Source organism: Puma concolor, chromosome B1 (assembly GCF_028749965.1).
Source record: "Puma concolor isolate L17-30 chromosome B1, mPumCon1.1.hap2, whole genome shotgun sequence".
NCBI lineage: Eukaryota > Metazoa > Chordata > Mammalia > Carnivora > Felidae > Puma > Puma concolor.
In genome coordinates this window covers 146416314-146432699 of record NC_141670.1, presented here as the reverse complement: position 1 = coordinate 146432699, position 16386 = coordinate 146416314, and the positions used below count along the sequence as shown (strand labels likewise).

The following is a 16386-nucleotide window of genomic DNA, read 5'->3' as shown; positions in this document are numbered from 1 at the left end:
GCACATGAGAGATTGGGAGCAGGCGAGGGAGAGATGTAGCAGGAGAATCAGCGAAGGCCCTTAAGCTAACACTGGAATGATGAATAGGAGGAAGTCAGGCAGAGAAAAGAGAGAGCACTGTTTAGGCAGAAGGAATAGAATTAAGGGAAAAGCCTGGTGTGTTTTGAGGGCCTGGTGGGGCGCAAGGCTGGAGGGGCAGACTGGGATCACGGAGAGCCTTCCAGACCTTGCTGGGGATTTGAAGTTTTATCCTCAGTGGAGGGAGAAGCCAGTGTGGGCTTCCTTTCTTCCTCTCAACCGTCAGAGCGGTGTGATAGGGTCCAGCCGGCCTTTTAGGAAGCTCACCGTCGTGGCTGTCTGGCTAACCTTAGCAATCACTTAGCAGCCACGGGGCCTCTGCCAGGCAGGCCTGGCGTGATCCTCGAGACCACAGTCAAAGGCAATGCTCACGCTGACTTGGCAGCAACGGGGAAGAGCCTGACTGCGTTTTGATCGAGTTTCACTGATTGTGCCAAAGCTCTGTCACATGTTTCCTCAGGTACTTGACGAGGCAAGGGCAGGAAAGGACATGCCGGGGGTGGGGGTGGGGGATAGGCAAGCAGCACAGGTAATCAGGCTACCTGGGACTCTGGCACTGACCCAGGCTGCTGCTCACGAAGCCCGGGAAAAGGTGCCAGTTCAGGGCACTCGTTCTCCACTGGCTGCCAACGCTCCCGACTGCTGCTGACGGCCAGTCGGGCGGGGAGACGCGAACACATGTGCACAGTGTGGACTCCCTTCCCCGGAATATCCTGTGACTCCTCTCGGCACTGGGAGAACTCACCTACCCCGCCCCAGCTGTCAGCTGCCAAGTCCCTTCTCCTAGCAAGGCAAGAAACCGGGGCTGGAGCCAGACACCTTTCTTTCATCCATCCAAGTGACACAAACTAGGATATCAGTCTCTCCCATACAGCCCAATGGACGTGGACGTGAGTCCCTTTTCGATCCAACTGAGAATCTGCTCTTCTTCTGAGCATCAGCCTGCCAGCTGCTCTCGCAACGTAAAAGCCTCAAGCTGCCCACACTTCAGGAAAGACTGCCATTCGTTAGCCTACGAGGAGGAATCTCCGATCGCGTTCGGTTGGTCATCATACCCCTAGAATTCTCATGCAGGCCAAGTCTGAGAGAGTCAATCCTTGAGTCAGTCCGTTTCAGGCATGGAGGCCTGTCACTGCCAAGCAGCGCACATCGTATCTGACCACGTGGGTCGCTGTTTTTTGGAACAATGCACAATTCACCTCTAATTTAGAGATTAATGGGTTGGATTTCTTCATCCTAATTGTTCTGCCATTTTCTCAAGGAAATATTAGAACTAATTGTTTTCCTCAAGGCAAAGGGACTCTGCTTTGGGTGGGAAGGTGTACGGGGCACTGCATTACTTTAACTTACTCAACTGCCCCGTCTCCTATGGACGCCTCCTTGCTTCCTCTGTAATGGCGGTTACTACAGTACATTCTACCACTATTTTCATGTCAAGGGCATTGTGTGTGTGTGTGTGTGTGTGTGTGTGTGTGTGTGTGTGTGTGGAGTAGGGGGAGCTGAGGATGGAAGGTCTACTTCCAATTCTGTCCCTAAATGATTCTTTCCAGGCAACGTGGCCCAGATCCTCCTCCTAGAAGTCTGAGGTCACTGACACCACTTCCACTCTGAGTCTGTCCCCCATCTGTCAAATGAGGAGCTGTACTCATTCACCACGTAGGCCCTCTCAGCTCTAAAAAATTTTTTTTAATCTGAGAAAGTATACATCCTTATCTGTTTGACTTACTCAGTTTGGTAACCCTTGGGAAACACAAGGCCAACATGTAAGAAAGCAGAAATGATACTTCCTCAGACTCTCTCAGTGGTTCTGAACGTTGGAGTCTTAACCCCAATGTAATGGTATTTGGAGATGGGGCTTTGGGGAAGTGATCACGATTAGATGAGATCATGAGGGTGGGGCCCTCAGGATGGGATTAGTGCCTTTGTGAGAAGAGAAAGCAGGGAGCTCGCTCTCTCTCTCTCTCTCTCTCTCTCTCCAGGGGGCAAGACCCTGTGAGGACACAGAAGGTGGCCATCTGTAAGTGTGGAATAGAGCTCTCACCAGAAACTGCATAGGCCCACACCTTGCTTGGACTTCCCAGGCTTCAAACTGTGAGAAATAGATTTCTGTTCTTAGAGCCGTCCAGTCGACATGGTATTTTGTTCTGGCAGCTTGAGCGGATGAAGACAGCAGGCACTCCCTAGGACAGTCAGAATAAGCCTTGGATATCTTCATGCTGAAGATACCCACCACCATGCAATCAGAGCAGTATGGCGTGTGTACCGTCAAATGAGGCAAATCAGAGGCTTCTGATGCCTTGTTCAAGGGAAGATAACCAGCACGGTCACAACTTCCTGCATTGTTGTTTCGTTAGGAGTAGGAATTGCTTGAATTAGACTGGAAAGTATTTTAAGTAAGTATTCAGAAGATATGGGGCACAGATCCTCTGTCCCTCCCCACACTCTGCCCCCCCAACTCTGTCCCTCCCCCACTCATGTTTTCTCTGTCTCTCTCTCTCTCTCTCTGTCTCTCTCTCTCAAATAAATAAACATTTAAAAGAACCTTAAATAAGTATTCAGAAGGTAGCCATGGGAAATGACCACCTCCAGTCTTCTTTGGAAGCAGGAAGGGTAGGGGTTATTAAAGTATATTAGTCAGGGTTAAACAAGAAAGTGGACATTTCTAAGCAACAAAACCAATTACTGGAGCATGTTATTTTTAGCACTGTAATGATTTCCATGGTACAGCTTTTAGCTCCACTGGAAATGACAATGCAAGTGTCACCCTGAACATCACATACCTTAAGTGGCACCTTGTGTGTTGTCATCCTTCCAGAACCAACTCAAATGTCATCTCTTCTGTGACTTCTCTAAATGTCCTCTGAAAATGACATTTGTATATTTTTGCATTCCGTGGTCCCTGTACAGATTGGATTCATTGTACTTCAGGGCTCCCACTCTAACCTGCTTTTGCTTCAGCGAGGCACTTACCACATCATATTTCAGGAAGTCAGGTGTCGTTTCCGTCATGCTGGATATTGAACTCCCTGAGGACCAAGCTATAGACATAGAAGCTACTCAATGAAAGAATGAATGAATGAATGAATGAATGAGTGTTTCTTTGTATATGACTTATTCCTAGTTTATCCCAGGTTTCCAAAGATTCTGACTCGCCTACCAGACTGAGACTGTTTCTGCCTCCCTCTGCCAGTCTGTTCAATGATACTGTCAACAGTAAACATTGCCATTTTTGTTCTGTGGCCACAGAATAATGAGCCATGGGAGCTACCAGGAGGCAGAGCTAGTAAGCTCCAGAGGTCACATATGAAGGTCTAGTATTTTAATAATCTTTGTCCCAACTGTTGTTTTGTCCATATTTGAAAGATCTCTTGATCTGTATCCATCCTGAAACCATTGACACTTCAGAACTGCCAAAAGTCCGCCCTAGCAACATGGACTATTATGTGGCTAACTTAGGAGGTCTGCCTTCCTATTTCCTAGGACAGTCGCCCTCGTGTGGTTTACGGTCTTGACCAACTCCTTTTCTGTAAGATAAAACCAAGTGCTTTGATAACAATCCAAATGTTAAATTTGGTTAAGCATGAGAAAATTATGTTTTCAGGATAGATTCGGTAGCACAACTTTTCATCAGTTGCTGAGGCTACTATGCACAAGAATGAAGAAGTAAGCAGTTTTATCCCAAGTGCCTGAATGCATCCATATACATCTTTCCCCCCCTTCCTCTGTGCTGGAATCTAGCCCATGTTTTATTCCTTATGAATTTTGATCATGGTTGACCATTACCTATATGGTCAAGGATATCTCTTCAGAGTATGGAGGGTTAAATAGCTGAAGACCTAACATGACATCCAGGATAGGTATATGTCATGGTAGAGTGACATAGAGTGAGGCTGACTTTCAAAGCAAGGTTCCTTCCCTCATGTTACACCCGGGAGGCAGCCATTGGTGAGGTAGCTATGATGGGTGTGGCCATACTAAGGGATACATAGAAGAGAATAGAGAGATTCTGGGGTATTTTTGAATGAAGTTCTTAAGTTAATTCATTTTCCTCCCTTCCTCCCTTCCTTCTACAAGTACATACTGAGTACTTACTATGACCTAGCCACTGTCTGAGGCAAACAGCAATGAATAAGATCATGTCCCTATACCCTCATGGAACTTATATTCTGATAGAAGAGAGAGAGAGAAATAAATAAATAAATAAATAAATAAATAAATAAATAAAATGATTTCAGGAAGAAACCATTTTATTTTACAAAACACAAAAATGACCAAAGGGTATGGTGGTTCCTCAAGCAATCAAGCATAAAATTACTATATGACCCACCACGTCCACTTCTGGGTATATGACGAATTGAAGGCAGGGTCTCAAATGGATATTTGTACACTCAGATTCGTAGCATTATTCACGGTAGCCAAAAGGTAGAAGCAACCATCGAAGTCCATCAGTGAATGCATGGATGAATATGATGTGGCCTATATATACAATGGAATATTATTCAGCCTTAAAAAGGAAGGAAATTCTGGGTGGAATTTTCTGGGAAGGAAACTCTTGGGTGGCTCAGTTGGTTAAGCATCTGACTTTGGCTCAGGTCATGATCTTGCAGTTCATGAGTTGGAGCCCTTCATCGGGGGTCTCTGCTGTCAACACAGCAGATCTTCTGTCCCCCTCTCTCTGCCCTTCCCCTGCTTGTGCATGTGCGCTCTCTCTCTCTCTCTCCCTCTCTCTCAAAAATAAACATTTTTTTTAAAGTAAGGAAATTATGACACCTGCTACACTGTGAGTGAACCATGAAGACATTATGCTAAGTGAAATAAGCCCATCATAAAAGGACAATTATAATATGATTCTACTTGCTTGCATTACCTACAGCAATCAAATTCATAGAGACAGAAAGTAGAATAGTGGTTTCCAGGACTGGGGAGAGGGAAGAAAGGAGAGTACTATTATTTAATGGTGCAGAGTTTCAGTTTGGAAAGATAAGAAAGTTCTGGAGATGGGTTAGTGGTGATGGTTGAACAATAATGGGAAGGTACTTAATGCCACTGAACTGTACCCTTAAAGATGGTGGAAATGGTAAGTGCTATGTATATTTTAACAATTAAAAAAGTAATCTTTTAAAAAAATAAGCAAGGAGCTAGCTGGAGTAGGAATGATTATAGTTAGGATCATCTGGGAAGGCTCCTCTGAGAAGGAGGTGGCCATTTGAGTAGAGACCAACTGGAATGATGAAGAGAGAATGGGGAGACAATGGGGGATTGGTTTGGGATTTTGTTCTAGGTGCAGCAGATAGAAGGCTTTGGAGAGTTTTGACCACTTGATGAACATGATCTGATTGATGACTTTAAAATATGCTGGCTGCTATGTGAAAAGTAACTGAAGGGGAGAAAATCTGGAAAGCAGAAGACCAATGAAGAGACTATGGCAATAGTCTAGCAAGTGACTGGTGGCTCAGGTGATGTTGAGATAATGGGGGAGGTGGTGAAAAGTGATTTAAGTTGGGATGTTTTCAAGGTTGGGCCATTATAATTTGCCAATGAATTTGATGTGCAGTATGAGGGAAAGAGATGACTTAAGGTTTTGACTTAAGGTTGACTCGGTTTTTAAGCGAGCAGCTGAGTGAGAGAGGGTGCCAACGACTAGGGGAAAAGGTTGGGGGGATGATAAGGGGCATGGGAGTCAATCAAAAGATGGTTTACATAAAAAGCGAAATCAAGGGGCGCCTGAGTGGTTCAGTCAGTTAAGCGACCTACTTCAGCTCAGGTCACAATCTTGTAGTTCCTGAGTTTGAGCCCCACATCAGGCTCTGTGCTGGCAGCTCAGAGCCTAGAGCCTGCTTCAGATTCTGTGTCTCCCTCTCTCTCTGCCCATCCTCTATTCATGGTCTATCTCTCTCTCTCAAAAATAAACATTAAAATTAAAAAAAAAAATCAAAACCCAGTACTAGCAGAGTGATAGCACTTAGAAGCCATTTATTAAGTACTTGAATGAAAGAATTAGTTAATTAAATGGAATGTGTAAATGGAGGGAGGAAGGAAGAAAAAATTAATTCTAAATTTTACAAAATGTGAAGGAGAACATTTTGCAAGATGGTACGATTGTAAAGACCCCAGCTAGAATTTGAAAGAACTGGGTTCCAGTCTCAGATGATATTTCCAAACCTCAAATTCCTCCTCCCAGCTTTTATTTTGGGATTTACCCCTTTCCTCCTTCACAAGGGATGTGTCCACATCTTGACTCATGCCAGCCGGCAAGCCCATAGCGCCAGCATCCCTGTGCATAAATGCAGAGCCCACAATCCTGGGACAGGGAACAGCCAATCAGTGAGCTCCCCTCAGAGGGACTAGCCAATCAGTAAGCTCCTCCAGCTGTGCCCTCACCAACCACGCCTTCCCCACCCTCAGCACATACCCTGGGTATCACTGCAGGCATTGGGGAACCAGCCCCTCAGCATTCTGGACAAATCCCCATAAAGGTCAGTTCCTCAGAGAGTCTCACTATTTTAAGGGCACACTTCTAAGCAAGCAGGAGACGAGTTGGGTTCATTCAGTGTGTTGGCCGGGCTCGTGTTGCCTGACCCACTAATTATTCTTACGGAGCCTTGGGGCTGGTTCCTACTAAGTCACAAAGGGAGGAGGGAGCGGTTAGCGGGAAGAAAACATTTAAAAGTCACCTGCACAATTGGGGAGGCGCAATGCAAAATGAGAAAGATCTGTGAACGTGCTATAAAGCAGCCTTGCCTCCCGGGTTTTCACGCATTCACCACGTTTGTTCTGGCTTTTCCACAGGGCTGAGGGTCCAGAGCCTGCCTACATCAGGCCCCTTGCCTCTTTCTCTTCCGACAAACATCTCGTCGACCGGCATCTGGACAAGCTCTCCTCAAAGCCCCCCTGCCTCCCCGACCACTGGCACATCCGTCTTCCCAGTTACGACCTCGGCTCCAACACCTACACTCCCCAAGAACGTTTCCGTAGAGCCCAGAGAGGAGGACACCAGCCTCCCGGCCTCTCACTGGGAACACAAGAACACAGACCCCTCCCCAACAAGCGGGGGGCTGCACTTAACACCCACGCCCTCAGAACACAGCTCAGGCACTCCCAAGGCAAGTGTGCCACCCACAGGGTCGCAGTCCCCCTCTGAGACCCCAGCTCAGTCCCCCGCTGAGTCCCCCACGGAGTCTCCTGCACTCACCTCCCCTCAGGCTGCAGCCTCATCACCTCCACCCCTGTCAACCTCACCCCCAGAGGCTTCGTCTGCCTCCTCTGCCAGCACCAACCACAGCTCTGCTGAGACCAGCCTCAAGCCCACAGGAGCCCCAGCCACACCAGAGTCCCCAGCAGAAGAGCACAGCTCTGACCACACACCCACTTCGCATGCCACGGCAGAGCCTGTGCCCACGGAGACGACGCCCCAAGCGACAGTGCCGGCCAAAGTGACCTGTATGCTGATCGACGTCGAGACCACTGCCTCCCCCGGGGTGATCATGCAGGAAGTGGAGCATGCTCTAAGTTCAGGTGAGTCTCAGTCCCTAGACCACTGGAGATGTTAAGAATGCGGTTCCGCTAACCCAGCACAGTAGGTTACGTTTGAATTTCGCGGTGCAGTGCCTGAGCTGAATTCACAAGAATGTCCACAGAAGTGCAAACTTTGCCTTTAGTCACGTGATAATTTCTACAGGATATCTCATTATTACAGCCAGTCTTTACAATTTGTCTTCACAGATGTCACAGACAATGGCAGCAGATGAGACAGTATAAGCAAAGGGGGTGACAGTGTGGCTTTGGGGCACGCTTCCTAGGTTTTAGTTCCGGCTCCTGACCTTGGGCACGTGACTTCATCTTTTTGTGCCCTTATTTTTCCTCATCTGTAAAATGGGGACACAGGGGGTTCTATCGTACATGATCCTTGGGGAGATTCTATGCGATGCCTGTGAAGTGCTTACTTAGTAAGTGCTCAGGACGTGTCAGTTATTAGTATTTTTCTCAGTGTATTAACGAAGTGCTTACTTCATGGAAACCAGTAAAGCAAAGTAGGGAGGGGGCGGTGGGGGGGCGTGTGTAGAGAATTTGGCTGATTCTTTATAGTCACTGCTAGAGTTCATGGGAAAGACAATAAATTTTACAGGGCATTGGATTTGTTTTTATTCTCCCAGCAGCCCTGTGAAGTCAGTATTATTTTTATCTTGATTTTCCAATCTCGGAAATTACAGCGGAGGGAGATTTAGGGTCTCTTCGAAGGTCCCATGTGTGTGACATTGACGTAAAGATGGTAAACTTGAGGGTACTGAGCAGGAATAGGCTTTAGTGGGAGCGTTTGGCCTCCTGAGCAAGAAACAATAAGGTGAGAGCAGCCAGAAGGTGAAGGGGGAAATGGCTCTGTGGCCCCTTCGCTGGGACAGTCCTGCCAGAGCTGTGGGCTGCCCTGGGAGTATTCAGAATAGAGCCACACATGACCAGCTGGAGTCAAAGGAATGGCTGTGACCGAGGAGACTTGAACTCCCGTTTAACGATGAAAACCTCTACGAACAGAAACTCCAGTAAGCAGTGGAGGTGGGGAGAGAGGGCTAAGATTAACAAGACATGATTCCTCACGGAAGATGAGTTTACTAGGGGATGACGTCCCGAAGAATTACGCGTTCTGATGTCAAAGGCCTAATATATCCGCGAGAGTCCCAAAAGAGACAGCGAGGCAGGCAAACGGGGGTAAAGGAATTAATTACGAAGGTCCAGGGTAACCACAGGGGAGCATAATAGCAGAGCTGTCGTGAGTCAGGCCTTGGAGGAGGGAACAGTCACCAGAACCCAGAAGGAGAGTCTTGTAGAACAGACCACCTTGACAGAAGCACCGACTCTTGGTTGAGAGAGATACAGCTAACCCTGAGAGTGAAATAAATAAACCTTCAGCCCTCCCCGTCTCCCTTCGCTTAGATATACAGCCAGAAGCCAAGAACGGGGAAGCCCATGGATGTCGTCCATACAGGTCAGCCTCCCAGAGGGCCCATCAGAGAGCAAAGTGGAGAAGGGTACAGTAGAGAGTGGCACACCCAGTTGAAAGGCTGATTCGTCTGTGCAGCCCCCATCCCCATTGGCACCCTGTTCACACCTCCCGCCAGCACTCATCACAGTGCCTTTCGGTGTGGTGTTGTAGGATGCTGTGCTCCCAGCCTGCAGGTGACCTCTGTAACACGGACCCAGTTCCTGAAACAGGGTGGGTGTTGACTCAGTGTCTGAAGGACTGTCCCTGTCAAAGGTGCCAGCAAAGTACTGGCTCAAAGTGGCCTTCGTCTCTTCTCTCTTTCCTAGTTCAGGCCACGACACCACCCCCGTGACGCCGTGTCTTCGGCTTTCTGGCTGATGGCCCTCTCTCCGCGTTCTGTCCCCTCCGGGATACTCAGACATGGTGGATTAAGATTCCTGAGCACAGATTCTGAGCCTGCCATGCATAAATCTCCCGAATCAGACGCAACCTACCACTTTCTACAAGTACCCTAGTTCCGTGGGCTGGATTATCTGAGACCATCCAGTTCCAGTGCTCTGGCCTGTGTTGTAGAACCTGTGTCTCGATGTCCTCAACTCTAAGCCAACAGAGTCAAGAGGTGCAAAATTAGTGACAGAGCTGGGTCATGAACCTTTATAGCTCTAGGGAATATTACACCCAGTAGCAACTCCGAGGTGAATTAAGGAAGGAAGGAGGGACCGATTTGAGAAGAGAGATGGGTGGCAGGGTGAAGAGAGATCGGGCCAGTGTACATTTCATAGACCAGAAAGGATTTATTCTTGTGATCTATTAAATCAAAAAACATTTCCTCTGCATCCACCAGTATACTCTGCTTGAGGCAGAGACGTGGGAGACCTGTCTTTGAATCTTTGCAGTTTGAGTAGAGAGAAAGGGCGCAAGTAACTCTTCATACCATTAGAGTGACCACATTACTTTCTAACCTGAGTATAAACGGAAGTGTGTGGAAGGATCTTTGAGCAGATGGGGTACAATCTGTTCGTTCGTTTCAAAGGTGAAGAAATTATGTCCCAGAAGTTTGGAGGGCCTCACCCAAGGTCACACCACCCAGTGGTAGAGCTGGGCCCAGAGCCCAGATCCTTAAAACCACAATCAAGTCTTCTTTCAACAGCCGGTGTCTCTGCGCTCCCTCCTCCCCCAGCCCCGCAGGCCCAGCAGCACCCAGAGACCACGCTGGCAGGTTACCGTTTGGGGGTGTACGTGTTCAGATGCGTGAGCTGCCCTAATTGTGACAGTAATAATACCACACTTCTGTTTAGCATTTTGTCTTATTCTGCATGAAGTTCACATGGCATACTTTTATTGGCCCACGGACTCATCCATTCAACAAATATCTAGATACAGTCACCAATGAATAATGCTAAAACAAGGTAAATGCCACGGCAGTGAAATTTGACTAGGGGATCAGGGAAGGTTCTGTGATGGAGGGGGCACAGGAGCGGGGTCCTAGGAGAGGAAGGGAATTTGGACCTAAAGAGAGACAGGGCAAGGGAGATCCAAGCACCTGCGTGCAAAGTAGGGAAGCAGTGGCAAAGTAGTTCAGGATCTACCCAGCAGCTGCAAGCCCCAGAATTGCTCTTGGTGAGTTTTCCAATGCCCTCCGCGTCTACCGAGTCTAGGGGTTGAGGCCTGGCTTGATCTGACCTTTCCACAGCATTTGACAGGGATGGTCACTGCCCTGGTCTTTAAAGCGCAGTCTCCATCTGACGTCGAGGACACATCTCTCATTCCTTCACCTGCCTCGCTGACCACTCCTCCAAAGTCCCTGCCTCTCACCCCCTCCCACACCAGAGCAACCCCAGGGCCAGTCCTGCCCTCCTCTCTGCTGACCTCTCCACACTCATTCCTGAGATGATCTCATCCCACCACAGGACTCACCATGCCATCCACATGCTGATAACTTTGAGACAGAAAGTTCTATCCCTGTTTCGTTTCAGTGAACTAAAGACGTGTACATCCAGCTGTCAGCTAACTCGTATTTCCATGTGCGTGGCTTGTAGGCATCTTGCACTGAATGTGTATGTGGTAAGGTCCTGAAATCCTCGGCCCCTGACCTGCTCCTCCCTCACCTTCCAGAAACCTTGGGCTAATCCTGGACTCCTTTCCTCAGAGACTCCTCATGCAGCCCATCAGAACCCAGGCTCCTCTGCCTTCGGTCACAGACACGATTTTAATATTCCTGTAATTGATCCCCACTAGCTACATCCTTGCCAGAGAGATCCTTTTAGAACCCAGGATAGAACCTGTCACTCCCCGGCTCTGACTCTCCTGTTGCTTACCTTCTGAATCAGAGCCAAAGCCAAGTTTGTGAGGCGCCTGCAGTGTTCACGTGATCTAATCTGTGCGGTCTTTCTGCTCTCTTCTTCCACCTTCACCTGCAGACACACCGGCAGCCTTACCGTTTTCTGGAACATACCAGAGACACTCTTACCTCAGGTCCTTTGTACTTGCTGTTCCCTTTGCCTGAGATATTTTAAAAACCTCTAGGTCTTTCACAGCTCACTCCTTTCCATCACTCAAGACCTCGACTGTCATCCCCTCAGTGAGCCTTTACCCTTAGCCCTTTATGAAACCGTCATCCCATCACGATCTCTTACCACTTTCTATCTCATTTATTTAGTGAGTAGGTGTGTGTTTTCTGCCATTAGAATGTCAGCTCCCTGAAAGCAAAGAGCTTGTTCATGAAGAGGAACATGTAGGCTGCCTCCCCAATCCCTAGAACAGAGCCTGACACAGGGTAGCCCCTCAGTAACATTTGTTGAACATGTGAATGAAAGAGTCAGTCAACCAACACCAGAGAAGTTGTTTCATCTCCCTGAGCATTGGTCATGTCATCAATAGGATAAGAACAGTATCCACATGACTGGATTATTATAAGGTTTAATTAAGAAATTTACAGCTTAGGGGTGCCTGGGTGACTCGGTCAGTTCAGCATCAAACTCTTGATTTCAGCTTGGGTCACGATCTCACGGTCTGTGGGATCGACCCCCATCCCAGCTCCGCGCTGAGGATGCAGAGCCTGCTTGGGATTCTATCCCTCTTTCTGTGCCCCACCCCCCCCCCAAAATAAATGAAATAAACTTTAAAAAAAGAAATTTGTAGCTTAGTGCTGTTGACCAATGGCCCAGTCAATATCTGTGATTATTATTTTACTATGATTTATCATCATTATTATTGCCATTTTACTATTGTTATTGTTATTTCTGTTGCTGTTACATTTATTGTAATGAAGAGTATCCACCATTTTCAACAAACTTTCATTGAGCTTTAACTATGAGTCAGGCATCTGACTAGGTACTGGGGATTTGGCCATGAATGAGACATCACTGTTCTCATGGAGCTTACAATGTAGCATGAACACAACATGGCAAGTAACCTAGTTTAGTGGATCCCAGACTGCATGGAGAGGAAACTCGCAGAAGCAGGAAACAAGATTTCAGAACAAGTGTTAGAGGACCCTGAGTAGCAGGATAAGGTGGTTTACTTTACTTGCCAGACGATTAAGAGTCATCAAGAGCTTTTGATCAGGAGAAGAAAATGCTGAGAATTATATTTTAAGAATATTCAGTTGTCAGGAACATGTATGGTTAAGTTGCAGGAAGTTCAGTGCTAGAAACACAAAGACCAGTTTCTACCTGGTTTCCAGTTTGCTGTTGCCACTGATAAACCATGTCACTTAACTACTTTGACTTTAAGGGTTCTTAGCTATAAACTAAATATAAGAGAGACAATCTTTCAGGTCCTTTTGGCTTATCATGCCATGAAATTGTGTATTACAATTGTCCGATGCAGAAGAATGAGATCCATATTCATATGAAGCTGACTGAGAATATACGTGTCCTAAGAGGCAGGCTAGCAGTTGACACAGGTAAGCCCCTTGTGTGATGTTCAGAACATTCCAGTGATGTGATCTCGATGGTATCTGTTCAACCAAAGAGATTCAGCAGCTTACTCAAGTTTTCACTTGAGCACCCAGACCAGGATTGCCATTCAGTTCTCCTAACTGGCCCTGAGTCAAGAGTTTATTCCACTAGACCCATCCTACCTGAAATCACAGAAGTGAAAAGTCAGGGGAGGACTGATGGCCTCCAGCACCACTGTGGAAATAAGCCCCGTGGACGGAGTGCGGCCTGCTGAGTCCAAGGGGCGGTGGGGCTGCCTGATGGAAGGAGAGGCAGGTGGTAGTCGCGGCCATCCCAAAGCGGCTCTGCAGGGCAAATGAGTTCTGATGTTTGTTTCTGTTTTGTTTTTAAGAAAGAAAGAGATGCACGATATGTTAAATTTGGATCCTCTTGTGTTACTAAATCAGAACTCTAAAAGGGCGGAAACCATGACTATGATATGTTTTGACCCATAAACTAAATTGAACGGTGTCGTGCATGATTTGGTGCTCAGCAAATGCTTGCAAGATTAACTGACATCACGCTCCAAGTTATATTCAAAATGTCTTCAGTTTACGCAAATGAAAACTTTAAAATTACAGTCACTTTGCTTGATGCAAAGGGGATATTCTCTTTTGTCTATAAAATCCAAGCATCCACTGGCCTTCTTTATGCTATCTTATACTTCCCGTTACAAAGAGGACATATCATTGTGAAAATCGATGAAGGCCTTTGAACTTTATTTTTTTTTTTAATGTTCATTTATTTATTTTGAGAGAGAGAGAGAGAGAGTGAGCAGGAGAAGGGCAGAGAAGGAGAGGGAGACAAAGAATCTCAGGCAAGCTCCACGCTGTCAGCACAGAGCCTGCCACGGGGCTAGAGCTCATGAACCACGAGATCATGACCTGAGCCTAAATCAAGAGTCAGGCGCTTAACCGACTGAGCCACCCAGGTGCCGCAGGCCTTCGAACTTTAAATTGCTTGTCTGAACCCCCGTCTTTATTCAGTACAAACTGTGCTAATAAATACCCTTAAATAAAGGGTACTCGGCAGGCATGGGCATCTAGACCTCTCTACCTCCATACCTGCAGGGGACTTTTAGCTCTACACGACAGCTCCTTACTCCATGATTAACTCGTAACGATGAGTATAGATTTGAGAAAGAATTAAGTCCTTAAAAAGATGGAAGAATATATTTATTTATTTACTTACTTACTTATTTAACCAAAATATAACTATTTTGCAAGGTCTATATAATCTTGAATAGTTGACAGTCACACTGAAGTGTTAAAATTTTCCATATCATTCAAAAATAGGCAAATTATGGAAGAATGTTTTTTAAAGGACACATGGAAAAATTTTAGGAATAAAAAAATGTGTGTTGTAGTAAGTTAATTACCATCATATTTAGATGATTAAAAATATGTTAAAGGGAGAAAATGGTGATTTAATAAGAACACATAGTGAGAAGATCATCTAAAAGAATGTCAAATGTGCCGATCACATCCTTTTGGAATGCCCAGAATGTGTCAGGAAGCGATAATCCTGAAGTGTATTATATCCGTCTTAGGCTCAGTGGTACAGACATCCTATCCCTGTGCATGCCCAAGCCTGGCCTCTTTCAATAACAGGTGCCACCATCTTTTCAGGTTGTTCTTCTTTGCTCCCTGTGTCCTCTCAGTACCAAACACTGTTGATTTCGAAATCTTCGTAGCTGCCAAATGCATCCGCTTCACTTCATTCTTGCTCTCATGTCCGAGCTCCCATAATTCCACCGCCACGGCCCCTCTTTGTGCTCCCCTGCACCCATCTCCCCATCCTGCCCATTCACCAAAGAGCAGCCAGAGTGAGGATCACACACAGATCTGAGCAGGTCACACACCCCTCGCTCCTCCCTGCATCCCAGCCCCTCTGGGACATCCCACTGCCCTTAGGATGGAATTCATAAGGCCACAGAGCCCTGCCATCCCTGCCTCATCCCACCCCCTACTCCTTGCTCTCTGCCCCTCCCACGCTGACGTCTGTCCGTTTCATGAACGTGCTCATCTCCCTCTTGACACACCTTCTCCTGGGAACCAAAACACATCCCTTCACCAATTAATTCTAACTCATTCCTGGGGTCTCCGCGGCTCAGATCACCTGTTCAGGAAGTCTCTCTTGGGCCCCCCAGTCTAGCTCTGGTCTTCCGGTTACACTGTCACAGTTCAGTTGTATCTCTTCTTCACATTTATGCTTGTGGCTCTTTGTTCATCGTTTACCCTGCATTTCCAGGTAACTATGGGTGGGGCCTTGTCTGTTTGGGCTCACAAAGAAATTCCTAGCACCCAACAGTGTATAGTTTAATGACTAAATATCAAACTTCAGATAATAAATCCACGTATTTTCTTAGCCTCGTAAACCCTGACCTTTGGATTGAGGATGAAGAAAAACACTTTCACGTACTGTCTTAATCAGTTCAAGCTAGTAGGACAAAAATACCACAGGCTGGGTGGCTTAAACAATTTATTTCTCACAGTTCTGGAGGCTGGGATATCCAGGATCAAATCACCTGCAGATTCAGTGTCTGATGAGACCTCCTACTTCTTGGTTCACACATGGCTATCTTCTCACTGTGTCCTCATGTGGCAGAAGGGGCATAGGAGCTCTCTGGGGACTCTTTTATAAGGGCACTAATCCCGTTCACGAGGGCTCCACCTCATGACCTAGTCACTTCCCAAAGGCCCCACCTCCAGATACTATCATACCGGGGGTAGGATTTCAACATATGAGTTGGGGGTTGGGCATAAACATTTAGTTCATAACTCCCATGCACACAGATACCCCTGTAATACATTGCGATCATTATAGACGACCTAAAGGGCTCTGTGCTGCCACTGTGGGTTCCCACTGCCCCTTCCCACCACACCTCCTTCCTAACCTGCTGACTGCCTCCTGCCTTTGGTTCCAATGGACTTCAGAGCTGATGAGATTATGGATTGCTGTAAAACCCTCAGTCACATTTCTTTTTTTTATTTTGTGCCCAATTTTTGAAGCTTAGGCTAAACCTCAAAGTTTGTTAACTCCAAGTAAATTGCCCAAAGGAACTCCAAAGATCAGATTTCATTTTAGGTAAAAATTATTCTGCATTCTTGTCTCTATGACTTTTATTTCTCCTTTGGTTTACTTTTTACTACCTAAACCGTAATCTGGTTTTGAGATATTTCCAAAATATCCTTTAAAAAATACACGTCAAGGTAATGAAACCAGCTAGTTACCATTTATGTTGTTACCTGGTAGGGGTGCAACTCCATCCCGTATTTTAATTGTCTTAGCATCACCTTTCATTACATTTGGAGAGTTTCTGTCTCCATGGAACACTTTCTTACTTTCTGTTTCAAATAATTTCACCAGTCGTATATGACTAAAGTGATT

At 46.5% G+C, this 16386-nt stretch overlaps 1 protein-coding gene across 3 annotated transcripts in view; it reads left to right on the top strand.

Moving 5' to 3' along the window:
• The window catches only part of PARM1 (prostate androgen-regulated mucin-like protein 1), a 113285-nt gene that overhangs the window by 65792 nt on the left and 31107 nt on the right, over positions 1-16386 (top strand). Inside the window, exons 1-3 of one of the 3 annotated variants that reach the window (XM_086704844.1) lie at positions 942-1119; positions 6868-7593; positions 9007-9125. In XM_086704844.1, the coding sequence (XP_086560970.1) occupies positions 957-1119; positions 6868-7593; positions 9007-9110 (993 nt within the window). In that variant the 5' untranslated portion in view covers positions 942-956 and the 3' untranslated portion in view covers positions 9111-9125. Of the gene's footprint in view, positions 1-941; positions 1120-6867; positions 7594-9006; positions 9126-16386 lie in introns of those variants that run through there. The other 2 variants (XM_025922152.2, XM_086704845.1) reach the window with 2 other exon arrangements.